Consider the following 16591-nt stretch of genomic DNA (forward strand, 5'->3'; position numbering starts at 1 on the left):
GATGTATTGCCTGTCAGTTGAATGTTATCTGGTTATGGCACTAAAGCACTGATCACACATTAAAAGTTCCAGAGAACATTCCACAGGCTGGGGCTAAGCTAAGTAAATCAGTAGCGTTTGAGGGATTGATTGTATATTTTTTTGTGTGATATTACCACAAGTGTTCAACCAATGCTTTCAAATAAGCTGCATCAATAAATGAATACATTAACTAATTAATACATTATTGAACCAATAAATATGTAAATAAATAAAATAAATAAACTGAAAAACTCCTATTGCACATACCAATGGTTCCACGAATTACAGACCATATTTCCTACAGAACGGATATTTATTTAAATAAATGGACATGCTGAGTTCTTAACCAAATGGGAAGGTGCTAATTACCAGTTGTGAAGTTGTAAATACCAGTTGGATGCATTCACATGCTTTAAATCTTTTGAAAAATGCAGATTGGCTAAAGGCCAACAAGCTGCTTCAACCATAAACTCAAAGTACAGCTATCATGCGTGTAAACAAACTATAGTGTTAAAAAACCATATGAATAGATTGCTTTTTATAAATACTATTGTGTTGTTGCATTTAACTGCCGAAAATGCTGTTATCAAGGTAATTTCCTTAGTAAGTGACAGAGGTGAGCATGTGGGAGAAGTCGGAGTTTAGGGATGATAGATGTGTTTCCCACTAGTAATTACCAGTGGAGGGGCGTTCAAGACGATTTTTACCAATCTTATGAGGTAATTACCACCTTCCCACTTTGTTATGAATGCAGCATAAGAGCATGTTTCTTTTTATAAAGTGGGTGTGTCTCTGTGGCTCCTCTATCTGTGCACCAATCAGACATGGGAGATGGGGCTTTCTCACAGGTAGATCTCTCGTTTGGGGGTGTGGCTAGGAGGAGAGGTGGACGGGAACTCGGTGGCCACGCTCAGGGGCACCTCCTCCAGGGGAAAGTCCTGACTTGGGGCGTGGCCACTGTTGGAATAGGCACTCCGGGAAGGTGGAAGGTGGGCTCGGTGCTCCTCTCCACCCAGCCTGGCGCTCCCGTTGGCCAAGCGGCCCAGGCTGCCTCTCTCCTGGTAAGGCACGAAGGTGGAGAGTTTAGGGGGGTTTCTGGTCTTGCGCACTGGGGAGGGCTGCCCAGGCATCCAGCAGGCGTCAGAGTGGCCCAGCTCGCTGCACTCTTGAGTACAGTTCCCCGTCATTGCCACATCAGGAATGGATCGCATATCTGCAAGGAGAGAAGAACACCCATGTTCAGAGAGGTTAAAATGTTAACAGACAAGAAAGACAATAGAGGGAGTTTCACTGCTGATATAACAACGCCCAGTCTGTGAAAACCTTCCTGCTCTGTCTGCTATTTCCCTTGTAGTTGTTGCTATGCACAGTACAGCTGTTGCTATGTAGCTGTTGCTATGCACTGTGCCATTGATGCTACAGTAGTTGCAGTCCAGTGGTGTGTTCTATGAAGTCCTTTCACTGATTTGGGCAATCATTGCTAAGCATTGAGCAAAGGTTACGACCGTGTGTCTAGTGGTGATTGATAGTTGCCATAATTTTCCTGTTGTTGCCATGTTCTGTGCTGCCGCGTGGCTGTGTTGTATGTAGGTTGCCATCTAGTATGCAGTGGGTGTAAATGGCGCCCCCAATGTGTTTCCAGGGAGAGAAAAAAAGTTCTACACACAAACACGCATGCATGATCAGACAACACACCCACACACAATGCTGCATGTGGCTCCACAGGGATCCCTGCAGGGCCCCAGGGTAAACCCATTGTGGTATGGTTGTTATTGACTGGCAGGTCTGAAATGAGTCCATGTCCTTGATTGTTATACATTTTCCATTCTACCGTTCCTAATTAATTAAATAGGTCCACGACCTACTGACCTCATTCCAAACAGCACAGATCCAAATCAATAGCTGGACTGCATACCTACGCCCTTCTTGGGCAGTCACAGAAAATACAAGGTATGGTGACTGGGTCACAGGGAACACCCTCTCGGTCAATATGTACAGTAACTTGATAGCACCTATGAATCTCAAAACACAAACAACGGAGATATTCTGTCAGTTCAGCTTTCTGTGCAGTTCACAGGGAAACAAGCATGCAGAGCAACCCTTACATGTGCTTGCCTGGAAATTGGAGGCGGCAGCCTGTAGGCCTGCTTAGCAGCCCAGGGGACCTGTTCCCCACTGGTCTCTCTGTGTCTGTACACACAGCTAGCTCTAATACAACCATTATGTAGGACTTCTGGGCTCTTCCACCTGCACAACACAAAGCCACAGTATTGACCCTTTTACCTACTGTGCACATTCAGCTCAGCACAGCTCACACTGCTGAAATAAACAGACCCCAAACACACAGTGGACATGGAAGATACATCAAAGAAGTTGCACAGTAGGTTAACTTAAAGGAGCAGCAAAAAGAAAGGTGAGGGAAAAGGAAGATTTTTTTTCTCCTGGAGTGGAGCCTGGAATAAATCAAGCTCTAGGCCTGAAACAAACCCTTTAAGAGTTCACAGTCTCATGTGTCACGTTTGGAGAGTGCAGCTCCAAAAGGCCGGGAGCAGGAAGAGAGCGGGCAGCCCAGAGAGTGGATGGGTGAGCCGCAGCACTGGCAGGGCACTGGCTTTAACAGGGAGGTGATTGGATTTAGAGAGCAGGTGATTGGGTTTTGAAGAAAGGTGACTCAATGCCATTTTTTCTCCCTACACAGCAAGTCCTGAACTCTCCAGATCTGGAGACAGCCCAGTGCAGCCCATGTAGCTATCGCTCATTCACTTATAGTCGGTTTCATTTTTAAGCATATCTATTTCATATATTCCATTCATTACATCAGACACACTTAGCCATGAACAACAGGAAACCCTGCCGAGCAACATTCAATATCCCATCCACCTCTCACTTTTTGATTCCCAGTGAACTTCATCATTGATTTCAAATGCACTTCCTTCACACATTTGTAATACACACTCTACCATCCACGACCACGGAGGAGAGGAGAAGGGGAGTACGTGCAGAATTCAACCCCCCCAGCTGATACACATGTGAGGGGTGGGTTTGCATGCTGCTTGCATCAGGGTGCCAGTGGGAGGTGTTGGCTGTCTGAGCCAGGCTTCCTCTCCGTCTGATCCCCTGCCCATGGGCATGGGGGGAAGCTGCTCTTCCTGAGATTTCACACTGCTCCTCTCTGTTTGATTGCAAATCCTCCCTCTCCCCACCGGCTGCTTTCCAGTGTGTGCCACAGCGCTTGTGATCGATGGGGAACAGACATTAGAGACCCGCAGTTCATAGAAAGATGGAGGAGAACAAAATAAAGTCATTATTGCTGGAAATTGTGGTTATATAATTGTGGTTAATGCTAAAATGTTAATTTATGAATGAAACATTTATTCAAGGCACCCCACGGACAGTGGAAACAACACCCAATGTATTCATATATCTTTACATACTCTAGGCCTTCTCAATAGAGATGGAGCGTGCTATCAAAACAGGCAGTGATTCGATAGTGATCTGTTCATGCATAGTAGGATAAATACAATTCCGGGGTCGTGTTTGTTTTCCAGTGACATATTGAGAGTGTTTACTAAAGCATTCACAACAGTTCCCTTCGGTAAGCAGTGATACCTGACACTTTGTCTTCCTCAAAAAGAGGGAGTGAGAAAACAAGACGGAAATAAAATATGTGGCTAAACAGAAACGCAACAAAACACTAAATATATCACACGTACAGAAGGAATGCACCATTTTCACAAATCAAATTGGGACTTTTCCTTGTTTTCTATAAATATTGTTTTGACGTGTTTGGGATCATTTAGCATATACATTCTGCATACGCACTCATTATATAACAGTCAAATTGTCATGGGAATTGTGGGGATTCTCTTTGAGAGGCTGACACTCGAGTGAAAGGAGAGGCAAACAGCATATCCTCCCAGTGATCATCCCTGCCCATCCTCCAGTCTTTAGCTGCTCTGTGGAGCCTTTCCTCGGGCTAAGGAAGCAAATCTCAGCTTGTGAATTTTTTACACCAAAAAAATGAGAAGTGGGTACATTTCAAGAGAATATTTGATTAATTATTGAACCTGTGTTTGGTTTACTTTCTCACCGATAACGATCTCCTTGAAGAGAGAAAGCGTCAGTAGAGCTTCTCTGAAGGTCAGTCGGCCCCGGCCTATCCCTCCCACCCTCCCCAGTTGTTCCTGTCTGTGGACTAATCCCTTTCATTCAGCTTCCTGTGTTTCTGACCAACTTTTACCTATGAGGAAGAGAGGTCAGCGCAAAGGCCCTTTGAAGAAAGCCTTGGAATCCTTAGATAGACATAACCAATGTACAAAACCACGGCAGATCTAAGAGTGGCTCAGATGTGGCAGAATGGGCAAGAGAGGAGAGACACAAAGGCTCAGGTGTTTCTGTGAGGCCAAATGTTTTGGTTAAATGACCTTTAAAGTGCATAACAGAGCTCCCAACTGCCCTTCACTGATTGTTTTGTGGGATCAGCTGTCTACTGCTGCAAGAAATCATGCACTATAGAGTGTAGTTTAATATAGGCCTACATTCAATGCTGCATGCTATTTTTAGTATTGGCATGACATTGGCCTTATTACACTAGCAGGATGTTTGGAATGGTTTGTTTTGTCCTAAAACATTTGTATGTGCTTTGGCTGAGTAAGGACACTGGCTCTAACTTGAGGCTTATCATACTGATATTTGCCTAATATGGTATCTTGGGATCTTTGAGATCAATGCTACTTACATTTGGCTATGATAGTAGCCTATGTTTTGGTTTTATGATGCTTCAGTAATATTTGTCAGTTTGGTGAGAGCTTTGTTTGAGTGTGTTTGGAGAGCAATTGGGGAGATCTTCTGTGTGACTGCAATGCTGTGCTGTTCCTTGTTGAGGAGGCAGTGGCCATGAACCCCAGTGAATTGAGGGACACACTCCACTGGCTGTGAGAAAGCCTTAAAGGCCACAGCGGCTCCATTCCATAGTGACTCGCTGGAAATAAGGAAGTACATGTCAGACCCACACAGTTCCAGTCCCTCAAGTGCTATCCATCATGGAAGGGCAGTGCACTAGTTCGAGAGCTGTTAAGCGGCTTTCGGTCCCCGTCGCACTGTGATGGAGAGATGACCCCCGGGGCCTCTCTCTAATGCCCGTCTGAGCAGCCCAACTGGGGCGGAAGACGATGTGGCCCCAAGCCAGCTCCCCTCCCCAAATTACTGTGTGTTACCTGCTCTATGAACCCAGGGATGGTGAGACTGGGCAAACCAACGCCTCTAAGGCCCACAGAACTCCATCACCACTTTCTATATCTGATCCTCTAATGACCCCCTCCCATGCCTACCCCTGTCTGCTCTGGACCCCCTGTTGCTGCGGTGGGACCCCCAGCTGAATGGGCCCTCTCCAGTGGCTGAGAGCAGAGATAGGCTAATGGAGACATTGTTATGCCTTTCTCTTTACAACCACATACTCTCAGGTCCCAGCTCTCACAGATATCATCACTTCCAAATCTGCAGCTTCAGCTCGCCGGTTCCTGCTGATAAGGTGCGAGCAGGCGCAATCCTATCCGAGATTTCTCTATGGACAGAGAATGATATATTTCTATTAAAGTAATACATGCACACACATTGTAAATAGAGCTTCGAGATACTGGCACACTCGTCCACTTTGCAAGCTTAGCTGTGAAACCGTACATTTACAGTGAGTGCGTGGTATTAAGAGCAGTCATTTAATACTTGGAGAGTGTAGTTAGAAAGATTATTTAAGGGACCTAATGTGTATTCATATCCGTGTGCTCTGACTCTGACAAATAGCTACACTAATTCATAGTGATCATCTATGTTTCACAGCACTGGCATGGCTTTAAAGAGGCTTATTCATTCACCCAGTTTTAATTTCAAGTGAAAAGGATTTGGGGATTTTGTCAATAGAAACAGAAAGAATGTCAAAAATGTGAATAATATGAGTATGTTAATAAGCACTGTTTGATTCAATCATGTCCCTCGTGATTTACGCTCTTCTCATAATACTGTGGCTGAAACCCCAAAAGTGACTTTGATGAACACAACAGTGAAGAAATGGAAATACAGAACAATCTCCCTGACATCCATTTCAAATGCGACATGGAATATAGCCAAAATTAATTTAAGTTTCTGTCAAAGCAGAGCTGTTATCAACAGTATTATCAAAGCCTTACAGTGAACTGGACTGGCCTCACTGAATGATGAAACTTTGGGGAAATCTTTTTAAGTGGAAGAAAACATTTGTGAAATTGCCGGCAATGGGTAGAATTTGGGTAGTAGAATAATAAGGACAGCATCGTAATGTGGATGCTACTGCATGTTGTGGCTGCAATCTGTTTTATAAGCTTCCATGCCAATTCTCCAGAAAGGACAATAAGCCAATCTCCTATATGATACGGTCAATGGTTTGGTCCTTGATACCCTGTCCTCACTTAGTCCATCCCAATGGTCTCTCTTCTCTTTAGGGGTATCATTTTACAGCCATTGCAGTGAATGGGTCGATGCATTGACTGTGTTGTGGAATAGGCCATGTTGCCAGTGATCACAGACAGATAGGAGTTTTCCAGATTGATATTTTATTTAACCTTTATTTAACTAGGCAAGTCAGTTAAGAACAAATTCTTATTTACAATGACGGCCTACTCCGGCCAAACCCGGACGATGCTGGGCCAATTGTGCGCCACCCTATGGGACTCCCAATCATGTCCGGATGTGATACAGCCTGGATTCGAACCAGGGACACCTCTTGCACTGACATGCAGTGACTTGGACCACTGCGCCACTCGGGAGCCGAGGGGCCTCTAGAGACACCTATGACACCCTAAAATATTATCACAACACTAGCCTTTTGTCTTCAGCTCCATTGCCTCATAAACGCATCACCAAAAGGGATATTGTGAAACATTGTCCATAGTGTCAAAGCTCGTGGCAGGTTAAAGAATGCAATTCTACTACAGTAAGAAACTTCTCTACCACTGACCTGCTGGCTCTGCAGTAAAGATACCAACAACAACTAAAAGAATTGGGGGCAACAAACAGCAGCAGCTGATTGGAACTGAGCACAATAGCTGTGCCAGAATGTGCTCTGTATTAAGGCCAGATTGCTCATGACAACTTGCCTCAGGGGGACCCTTTGCATGGGACTGCATTGTTCACACATTTTCAACCAGGCCCAAAATAAGCTGTGAGTCACATGACCTATCGCCTCAAAGGTGGTGGCAGTCCCATGATATGCCTGCATAGGCCACTGTCCTGGGAGAGGCTGGCACAGGCCTCTGCAATCAATTCTACTAACAGGCAGGGACTCTGACAAGGCCCAGCACCATCTGTCTGGGCAAAACCATCGCCACGCCACACTGGCACCCGGGCAGCAGCCCAAACTGGCACCCGCAAGACAAACAAGCCCCCTCAGACTCACACTGTCTCTCAGTCTGTCTCATTCTCTTTCTCCATGTCCCCCTCGTTCTCCTTCTTTCTCCCTCAAACACAACAAAAATCAGTGCAGTACACACACACACGCGCGCGCGCGCACGCACGCACACACTGCACTCACATACACGCACAGACAGAAAAACATGCATCCACCCACCCACCCACCCACCCACGCACAGACACACATACAGGTGTTCAGTGGCATCCATGTATGGCACCATAGTGTGACATTAATTAGTTACATGTAGTCTGTTGGGCAGAAGGTGGGTGCAGAGCTTTTGAAACAACCACAGAACAAAACAATCTCTGCTAGGAGTTCAAAAGAACAGAAATACAAGGCTACATGCATCATCGGAGACATCTGAGGGAGAAAAATCACACAGCATCGCTAATGGTCCTCATTATTATGCAAATGCCATTTTATTCAATTTTATCCCTTTCTCTCACTGGCCCATATGTGCAGTGAGTCCGCACAGAGGCAGACAGAGTGAGGCTCCATGCTGAGCATCTAGCCACATGGAAATAACTCCATCTGGGTGCCCAGAGAGACTGTGTGTGTCAGTGTGTGTGAGCATGCCCTGGTACCGGTCTCCAATACACAAGGGGTCCCAACTGTGCCAGTGCCCACGCCACCACAGCCAGGGGGCTGAGCACTGATCCTAGTGGGAATCATCACCAACCCGGGGGAAAGAGGACATGACTAGAACACTGGGACTGGGAGTAATGTTTTCACTGAACCAGAGTTTATGAGCATCCTAATTATACTGCTGGTCACCACTAACCCAGAGTATGCTGCAGCAGTCATTGACCTAGAGTGTATCATCTATGAGTGGGGGCTGTGGGCCCATTCAGGGTCCCCAGTGACCCGGACAGAGGGGACGTAATGGGGACAGTGGAGTGTCAAACACTTGAGGTCATTGATAATGTGAGGCAATGGCTGCGCTGGGGCTCGTTACTGGTCTGGGTTACTGCCTCATTGGTTTAGATATGATGGAAATTAGCTAATAGAAGCTGCGATGAGCATAGCTTCTCATAGTCATGACAGAAAGACTGGCGGCATTTCAGAACTCATATGAAGCAGAATCAAAACGACTCAACTAAGCTTAAAGGAAGTGGCAATGAACTGCTGTCACTCAGAGTAGCTGGACGCTGTTTTCTAACTTTCATCACATATTTTGTTTTGACAGAAATAAGATGTCTAATATGACTAATGATAACTGAGAAAAGTCACAATTAGACAATGGTAGATCAGTGATGATGTTTGGCTTTAGGATTAGGAAGCCTATCAGACTATTCAGAAATCTAAATATTAAGATATTATTTTACATCTGCAAAGACTTAGCTTGTGAACACCCCCACCACACACACACACGTACTCCTAACACACACGTGTGTGCACATGCACACTCAAACAGTCACTCCCACTGCTTTAGACGCTTGTTGCAGATGTGCTAAAGTGTGAAAGGGTGAAAAAGGCATTTGAATAAAGCAGAATTCATGCACATGTATACCCCACAGTGGAGAATGCATATGGGAGAACGAAACCTAATGTAGAGCACTCCAACACAGCCTGGAGTCAAGAATGGAAATACAGAGGAGGCCTACAAAGAAAGGAACTGGAGAAATCAATAGCTGCAGATCATGTAGCATACAAATCAAATATCACAGATCTTCCGAACGCTGTCTGAACCTGCTCTCTGAAGACAAGAGGCTTAGCGCCAGGGAAGTGCATGCTTCCGTCTCTATCAGTGATCCAGAGCCTGAGTCAAAGACCACACACTCCCACCCACACCACACAGGCTTATACCACCCGAGCAAGAGAACACATTCCATTACACAGTATCAACCCCAATTGCTTTCACAAAACTAGCGTTAATATAGTGGTTAATTAAAAAGCCACAAGAAACTACCACACAGTTTCTTAGGTCAATCAGACTAGACAGGGAAACCTAGGAAATTAGTTTTTTGCATTACATTTTCTCACATATGGTGAGCAGGAGAGATATTTCTGTATAAGATAGCTTTATGATATTGAAGGGTGTTGAGAACTCTACCAGAGTAGTTTGGGATTCACGTTGGCACTCAAACAGATTTGTGATTGTTGTAGTGTGGGTTAGCAAAGTTAATTGAAGGTCTAGTTTGTTTTTTTCCCCAGAAAGATGAACTTCATCCGACCTTCAAGGCATCCTGAACAAAGGGGGAAGTGTTACAAAAGACAATAGTGAACCATAACATCACTGAGTCATCCTAACTTCAATCTGCTGATACAGACAGACTATCAGTCCACCCAGCGAAGGACAGAGCAGGACATCAACCATTACAGCAGGCAGCAGCACTGATACAGACAGATACAGGAAATCCAGAGCTCATAGAACAGAAGGCCAGAGTGAATCATAAACCACAGTTCCTCCTGCTGTGGGCCATAGACACACTTTTAAAATGTAGATTTCCCATAACAAAAGGCCAGCCTGCATCATAAACCACATCCACGTCATTCCATCTGCGGGGCCAACGACGCACACGCTGAATGTTTCGAGTTCACATATTGCTTTTCATCCAGCTTAAATGCAGTGACACACAGAGTGCTCACCTCCCTGCTTTCCACCTGTCAATCATCTCAGTAGACGTGAATAAATCCCCGCATTGGTACAGTCGGTCACCCTGTCGCTCAACTTCGTTCTAACAGAGCAGGAAAAAGACCAGGTGGAAATGGGGAGGGAGGAATCCCTCTGTCTCGCTCCATTCCTTTCACATCCATCATTTTCTGTGGGCCTTCTCTGTAATCTCCCTGAAGTGAGAATCACATTTTAATTAGGTCTATCCATTGTTAGCGGTTCATCTCCCAGCTCCCAGTCCCTACATGCTGCTACGTGCTCACCCTGTTGGCTTTGCATCTCTGTCAAAGACGACACAGTCCCAGCTCCCTGTCAGCATCCAACATCTCCCTCATCTCTCTCTGTCTTTTCATTCTTTAACCGCTCCAGCTCCGATCACAATCTTGTCCTCCTGCCACCAACAACAAACCAGACAACAAAGTCCTCTGTTCTTTAAATGGAGTTTTTTTTTTTTGCTCAGCCAAGATGCTTCCTTGGAAAGAATACAACACAACAACAGAGCCAGAAAATAAAGCATGCATAATATATCATATGTGAGGGAAGTGGCTGTGAACGCACAGAGCAGGAGACTGGCCCCACCTGTTAGCGTGTCACTCATCCTCTCCCCCAACACACATCGTTCCCGGGTGGAGCTGACATTTCTCTCCCTAACGTTTCCTTTCTCTTCCCTGTCTGCTGCTGGGCGGCTGACAGCCACTCCCCACATGGGGCGACTGAGGCTCTGGGAGAAAGCCACAGGAAGCCATGTTTTACCCAGACAAAAAGGAAACAAAGACGAAGCCATGCTTTGGAGTAAAAGCAGTGGAATAGGTAAAAGGCTTAATATTGGAGACGAAACCAATGAGGACATGTTGTGGAACAGTAAACTATTGGCAAGCAAACAGAGTTGAAGCAGTGCCCTTCTGGCTGGTGCTTGCATCCAGTGTATGATTTAGTGCATTGTGGTACAGGACTAACAATGCACTACGCTGAGCCTTAAGGACCCGTGGTTCTTACTGTCAGTGCATGCATGGATAATCTTAATAGGGTTATTGCTCTTTGCTATGGGTAAAGGCTTTTCCATGGACCGAGATGTCTGTGTGTATTAGGCATAGTGCACAGCACAGGAGGTTGATGGCACCTTAATTGGGGAGGACGGGCTCACGGTAATGGCTGGAGCAGAATAGGTGGAATGGTATCAAACACATCAAACACAAGGTTTCCATGTGTTTGATGCCTTTCCATTTGCGCCGTTCCAGCCACTATTATGAGCCGTCCTCCCCTCAACAGCCTCTACTGTTGCACAGCATATATGGATGTAGTATTGTGGTTTGAGCACTCTATACACAGCAAAGGGAAACGCATATCTCTGTAACTGGCACACCTAAGTACACTTGGCTGCAGAGAGAACGCTTGGCGTAAGGAGGGGAAAATGTTTACGGCAAACACACTGTTGTCTACACAGATATCACAGGGCAGATTTATTTGGAGGCCAAACGCTCCATTAGTTGGGGTTTTTAATTAGCACACTTGTGAGGGAGGGTCATTAGGAATGACTTACAGCTCTGAGAGAGGGATGACAGGGCCTGCTAAGGGAAAAGACAGAAACACTGCTGACTCCACCTCTGACACCACAACACAAAGATCTATCTACCCACTGGTCACAGACGTAAATTCAAAGTCTATTCCACGTTGGTTCAATGTAATTTCATTGAAATGACCTGGAAACAACGTTGATTCAACCAGTGTGTGCCCAGTGGGTATCTATCTATCTATCCTTCTATCCATCTGTGCCACCAGCCAAAACAACAGCAAAAATGTCAATACAACGCTGTGCAAACACAACACACATAAGATGGTACCGGAGAAGAAGGCTGACGGTTTACGTGTCCCTAATCGATTATGTTTTTACTTATTTTGTACATAATGTTGCCGCTACCGTCTCTTTTGTCTGAAAATAACTTGTGGGCATCAGAACTGCAATTACTCACCACGAACTGGCAGAATCCTTTTTTTCCTTTAAACGAGCCCGACGTGTATGACATACTGCTTTCCCGGGAACAGGGCCAGAAACAGGTCATTTGTGTGAAGAGAAGGCTGAGAATTGAAAGGCGATCGAATAAACCCCCAATGCCTTCCATTCTGCTAGCAAAAAATAAAATCAGTGACCTGCGCGGAAGATTAAACTACCAACGGGACATTAAAAACTGTAATATTTTATACTTCACGGAGTCGTGGCTGAACGACGACGTTATCAACATCCAGCTGGCTGGTTATATACTGTATCGGCAGGATAGAACAGTGGCGTCTGGTAAGACAAGGAGCGGCGGACTATGTATTTTTGTAAACAATAGCTGGTGCATGATATCTAAGGAAGTCTCAAGGTTTTGCTCAACTGAGGAAGAGTATCTCATGATAAGCTGTAGACCACACTATCTACCTAGAGATTTTTCATCTGTTTTTATCGTAGCTGTCTACATACCACCACAGACTGAAGCTAGCACTAAGACCGCACTCGATGAGCTGTATTCCGCCGTAAGCAAACAGGAAAATGCTCATCCAGAGGTGGTGCGCCTAGCGGCTGGGACTTTAATGCAGAGAAACTGAAATCTGTCTTACCAAATTTCTAACAGCATGTTAAATGTGCAAACAGAGGGAAAAAGTCTGGACCACCTTTACTCCACACACAGAGACACATACAAAGCTCTCCCTCGCCCTCCATTTGGCAAATCTGACCATAATTCTATCCCCCTGATTCCTGCTTACAAGCAAAAATTAAAGCAGGAAGCACCATTGACTCGATCAATAAAAAAAAGTGGTCAGATGAAGCAGATGCTAAACTACTGTTTTGACTGTTTTCCTAGCACAGACTGGAATATGTTCCGAGATTTCTCCAATGGCATTGAGGCGTACACCACATAAGTCATTGGCTTCATCAATAAGTGCATCGATGACGTCGTCCCCACAGAGACCGTACGTACATACCCCAACCAGAAGCCATGGATTATAGGCAACATCCGCACTGAGCTAAAGGCTAGAGCGGCCGCTTTCAAGGAGTGGGACTCCAACCTGGAAGCTTATAAGAAATCTCGCTATGCCCTCTGATGAACCATCAAACAGGCAAAGCGTTAATACTGGACTAAGATCGAATCGTACTACACCGGCTTTGACTCTCGTCAGATGTAGCAGGGCTTGCAAACCATTACAGACTACAAAGGGAAGTACAGCCGAGAGCTGCCCAGTGACACGAGACTACCAGACGAGCTAAACTACTTCTATGCTCGCTTCGAGGCAAATAACACTGAAACATGCATGAGAACCCCAGCTGTTCTGGAAGACTGTGTGATCACACTCTCCACAGCAGATGTAAGTAAGACCTTTAATACTTCTTAGGGATCAGGCCCCTTTTTCTCCATTTCCGCCTGAATGATGTACCCAAAGCAAACTGCCTGTTTGCTCAGGACCTGAAGCCAGGATATCCATATTATTGCTACCATTAGAAAGAAAACACTTTGAAGTTTGTAAAACTGTTTAAATAATGTAGGAAAATATAACACAATAGACATGGAAGGAGAAAATCCAAAGAAAAACCAACTGGTTTCTTTTTTTTTTAGAGACCATCCTCTTATAAAAATGCAAGAGAAAGCTCATAATGTAAAATAGCTCCCTGGGTGTCAGCAGTCTATGTTCAAAGTTTCAGGCTTGTAAAAAACAAATATGAAATAAAAGTTTTTGTATGAGGACACAGTCTTGAAAATCTGTTGAGCTCCTGCTAAAATCGGTTTCCTATTGAACATACTTCTTTCCGAAGGATATATCATATTTTGATTACATTTTAGGGTGTAGAGTAAATACAAATGTATTGTGACTTGTTGAAACAAAGTTTAGGGGTAGATTTTCGGATTCCTTTCTCTGCAAGTTGAATGAGTGGATTACTCAACTAGATATACAGACTTGACACTACATGTTATCTCTGGCACCCTTTGGATGACAAATCAGAGGAAGATTTAAAAAAAATATTTAATCTTTATGTATGAAACCTGTGCAGGTGGAAAAATATTTTGATGCGGGGCGCCGTCCTCAAACAATCACATGGCATGTTTTCGCTGTAATAGCTACTGTAAATTGGACAGTGCAGTTAGATTAACAAGATTTTAATATTTCGGGTGATATAAGACACTTATATGTACCTGAATGTTTAACCGCTATAATAACTATGAGAATTTATTTGAATATACGCGCCCTCCAGTTTCAACGGAAGTTGACCCGCTAGCGGGACACTAAACAGGTCAGCATTCACAAGGCCGCAGGGCCAGACGGATTACCAGGACGTGTACTGCAATAATGCGTTGACCAACTGGCAAGTGTCTTCACTGACATTTTCAACTCTCCCTGTCTGAGTCTATAATACCAACATGTTTAGGGCAGACAACAATACTCCCTGTGCCCAAGAACACTAAGGTAACCTGCCCAAATGAATACTGACCCGTAGCACTCACGTCTGAAGTCATGAAGTGCTTTGAAAGGCTGGTCATATCAACACCATCATCCCAGAAACCCTGGACCCACTCCAATTTGCATACCGCCCCAACAGATCCACAGATGATGCAATCTCTATTGCACCACACATTGCCCTTTCCCACATGGACAAAAGTAACACCTATGTGAGAATGCTATTCATTGACTACAACTCAGCTTTCAACACCATAGTGCCCTAAAAGCTCATCAATCAATAAGGTGGGACTAAACACACCTCCCTCTGCAACTGGATCCTGGACTTCCTGATGGTCCGCCCCCAGGTGGTAAGGGTAGGTAACAACACATTCGCCATGCTGATCCTCGAAACAGGGGCCCCTCAGGGGTGCGTGCTCAGTCCCCTCCTGTGCTCCCTGTTCACTCATGACTGCATGGCCAGGCACGACTCCAACACCATTATTAAATTTGCCCGATGACACGACAGTGGTGGGCCTGATCACTGACAATGACAAGACAGCCTATAGGGAGGAGGTCAGAGACCTGGCCATGTGGTGCCAGGACAACAACCTCTCCCTCAACATGATCAAGACAAAGGAGACGATTAAGGACTACAGGAAAAAGAGGATCTAGCACACCCACATTGTCATCGACGGGGTTGTAGTGAAGCAGGTTGAGAGCTTCAAGTTCCTTGGTGTCCACATCACCAACAAACTAACATCGTCCAAGCAAACCAAGACAGTCGTGAATAAGGCACGACAAAACCTATTCCCCCTCAGGAGACAGAAAAGATGTGGCATGGGTCCTCAGATCCTCAAAAGGTTCTACAGCTGCACCATTGAGAGCATCCTGACTAGTTGCATCACTGCCTGGTATGGCAACTGCTCTGCCTCTGACCGCAATGCACTACAGAATGTAGTGCGTACGGCCCAGTACATCCCTGGGGCCAAGCTTCCTGCCATCCAGGACCTCTATACCACCCTAGTCATAGACTGTTCTCTCTGCTACGGCACGGCAAGCAGTACCGGAGCTCTTGGTCCAAGAGGTTTCTAAACAGCTTCTACCCCCAAGCCATAAGACTCCTGAACATCTAATCTTTTACACCGCTGCTACTCTCTGTTGTTATCATCTATGCATAGTCACTTTAATAACTCCACCTACATGTACATATTACCTCGACTAATCTGTGCCCCTGCACATTGACTCTGTTCCGGTACTCCCCTGTATATAGTCTCGCTTTTGCTATTTATTTCTAAACTGCATTGTTGGTTAGGGGCTCGTAATTAATATTTCACGGTAAGATCTACACCTGTTGTATTCGGCGCATGTGACTAATACAATTAGATTTTGATTTGATTTGATTTGTCACCAACACTGTCTGCACATGTCTACCCTCTAAAAAAACACACAAATAGCCCAAACAAATCCCTGCCTTAGTTCACAACCCTGAGTCACTCATTTTACAAACACAAAACACTTTACAAACACAAAACACCAGACTACAAACTACTATTAGATACAACACACACACTGCAACTCACAGAGAATTCAGGATCGTACCGTTTTCAGGGTGCTCCATTTCCCCGATGCTGCCATCCGGGGTGGTCCTCTCGTAGTGGTCCTCAGGCAGGGTCAGTGGCCCGATGCGGGGGCCTGATGATGACTTACTGCTGGGCGTTTCGGATTCCTCCAGGCCACTGTCATAGTAACTGTGCTGAGATGCATCCTGCAGATCCTGCACCGGATTGGCTGTGGAGAATGTCACTCTGCGATGGGGGAGCTGAAACCAGAGTAGAGCTCCATCAACATAAAAGTCTAACAGAAACCTTCTTAATAGAGGAGCATAATGATAAACGACAGAAGACCATGTCCTATATAAAAGCATAGACTCAACTCTATTAGCTGTAATGGAGTTGACTGCAGGGGGAATCTCTCTCTTACAGAGATAAGTTTACTAAATGGCCAGTTGCCATCTTCAACAATGGAAAGATGACTTCTCATGGCACAAACACAAGCACACTCCCTCGCCCACGCACACCCCTCGTAAAACTGAGGAAACCACT

At 45.2% G+C, this 16591-nt stretch overlaps 1 protein-coding gene across 1 annotated transcript in view; it reads right to left on the reverse strand.

Moving 5' to 3' along the window:
- Nucleotides 1-653: 653 nt before the first annotated feature.
- Nucleotides 654-16591, reverse strand: part of LOC139419232 (protocadherin-1-like) — an 81307-nt gene continuing 65369 nt past the window's right edge. Inside the window, exons 4-5 of the mRNA XM_071169203.1 lie at nucleotides 16089-16308; nucleotides 654-1234 (exon numbers count right to left, since the gene is read on the reverse strand). Coding sequence (XP_071025304.1) covers nucleotides 864-1234; nucleotides 16089-16308 — 591 coding nt within the window. The 3' untranslated portion in view covers nucleotides 654-863. The remainder of the gene's footprint in view (nucleotides 1235-16088; nucleotides 16309-16591) is intronic.

The sequence above is a fragment of the Oncorhynchus clarkii genome, chromosome 10 (genome assembly GCF_045791955.1).
Source record: "Oncorhynchus clarkii lewisi isolate Uvic-CL-2024 chromosome 10, UVic_Ocla_1.0, whole genome shotgun sequence".
In the NCBI taxonomy this organism is placed as follows: domain Eukaryota; kingdom Metazoa; phylum Chordata; class Actinopteri; order Salmoniformes; family Salmonidae; genus Oncorhynchus; species Oncorhynchus clarkii.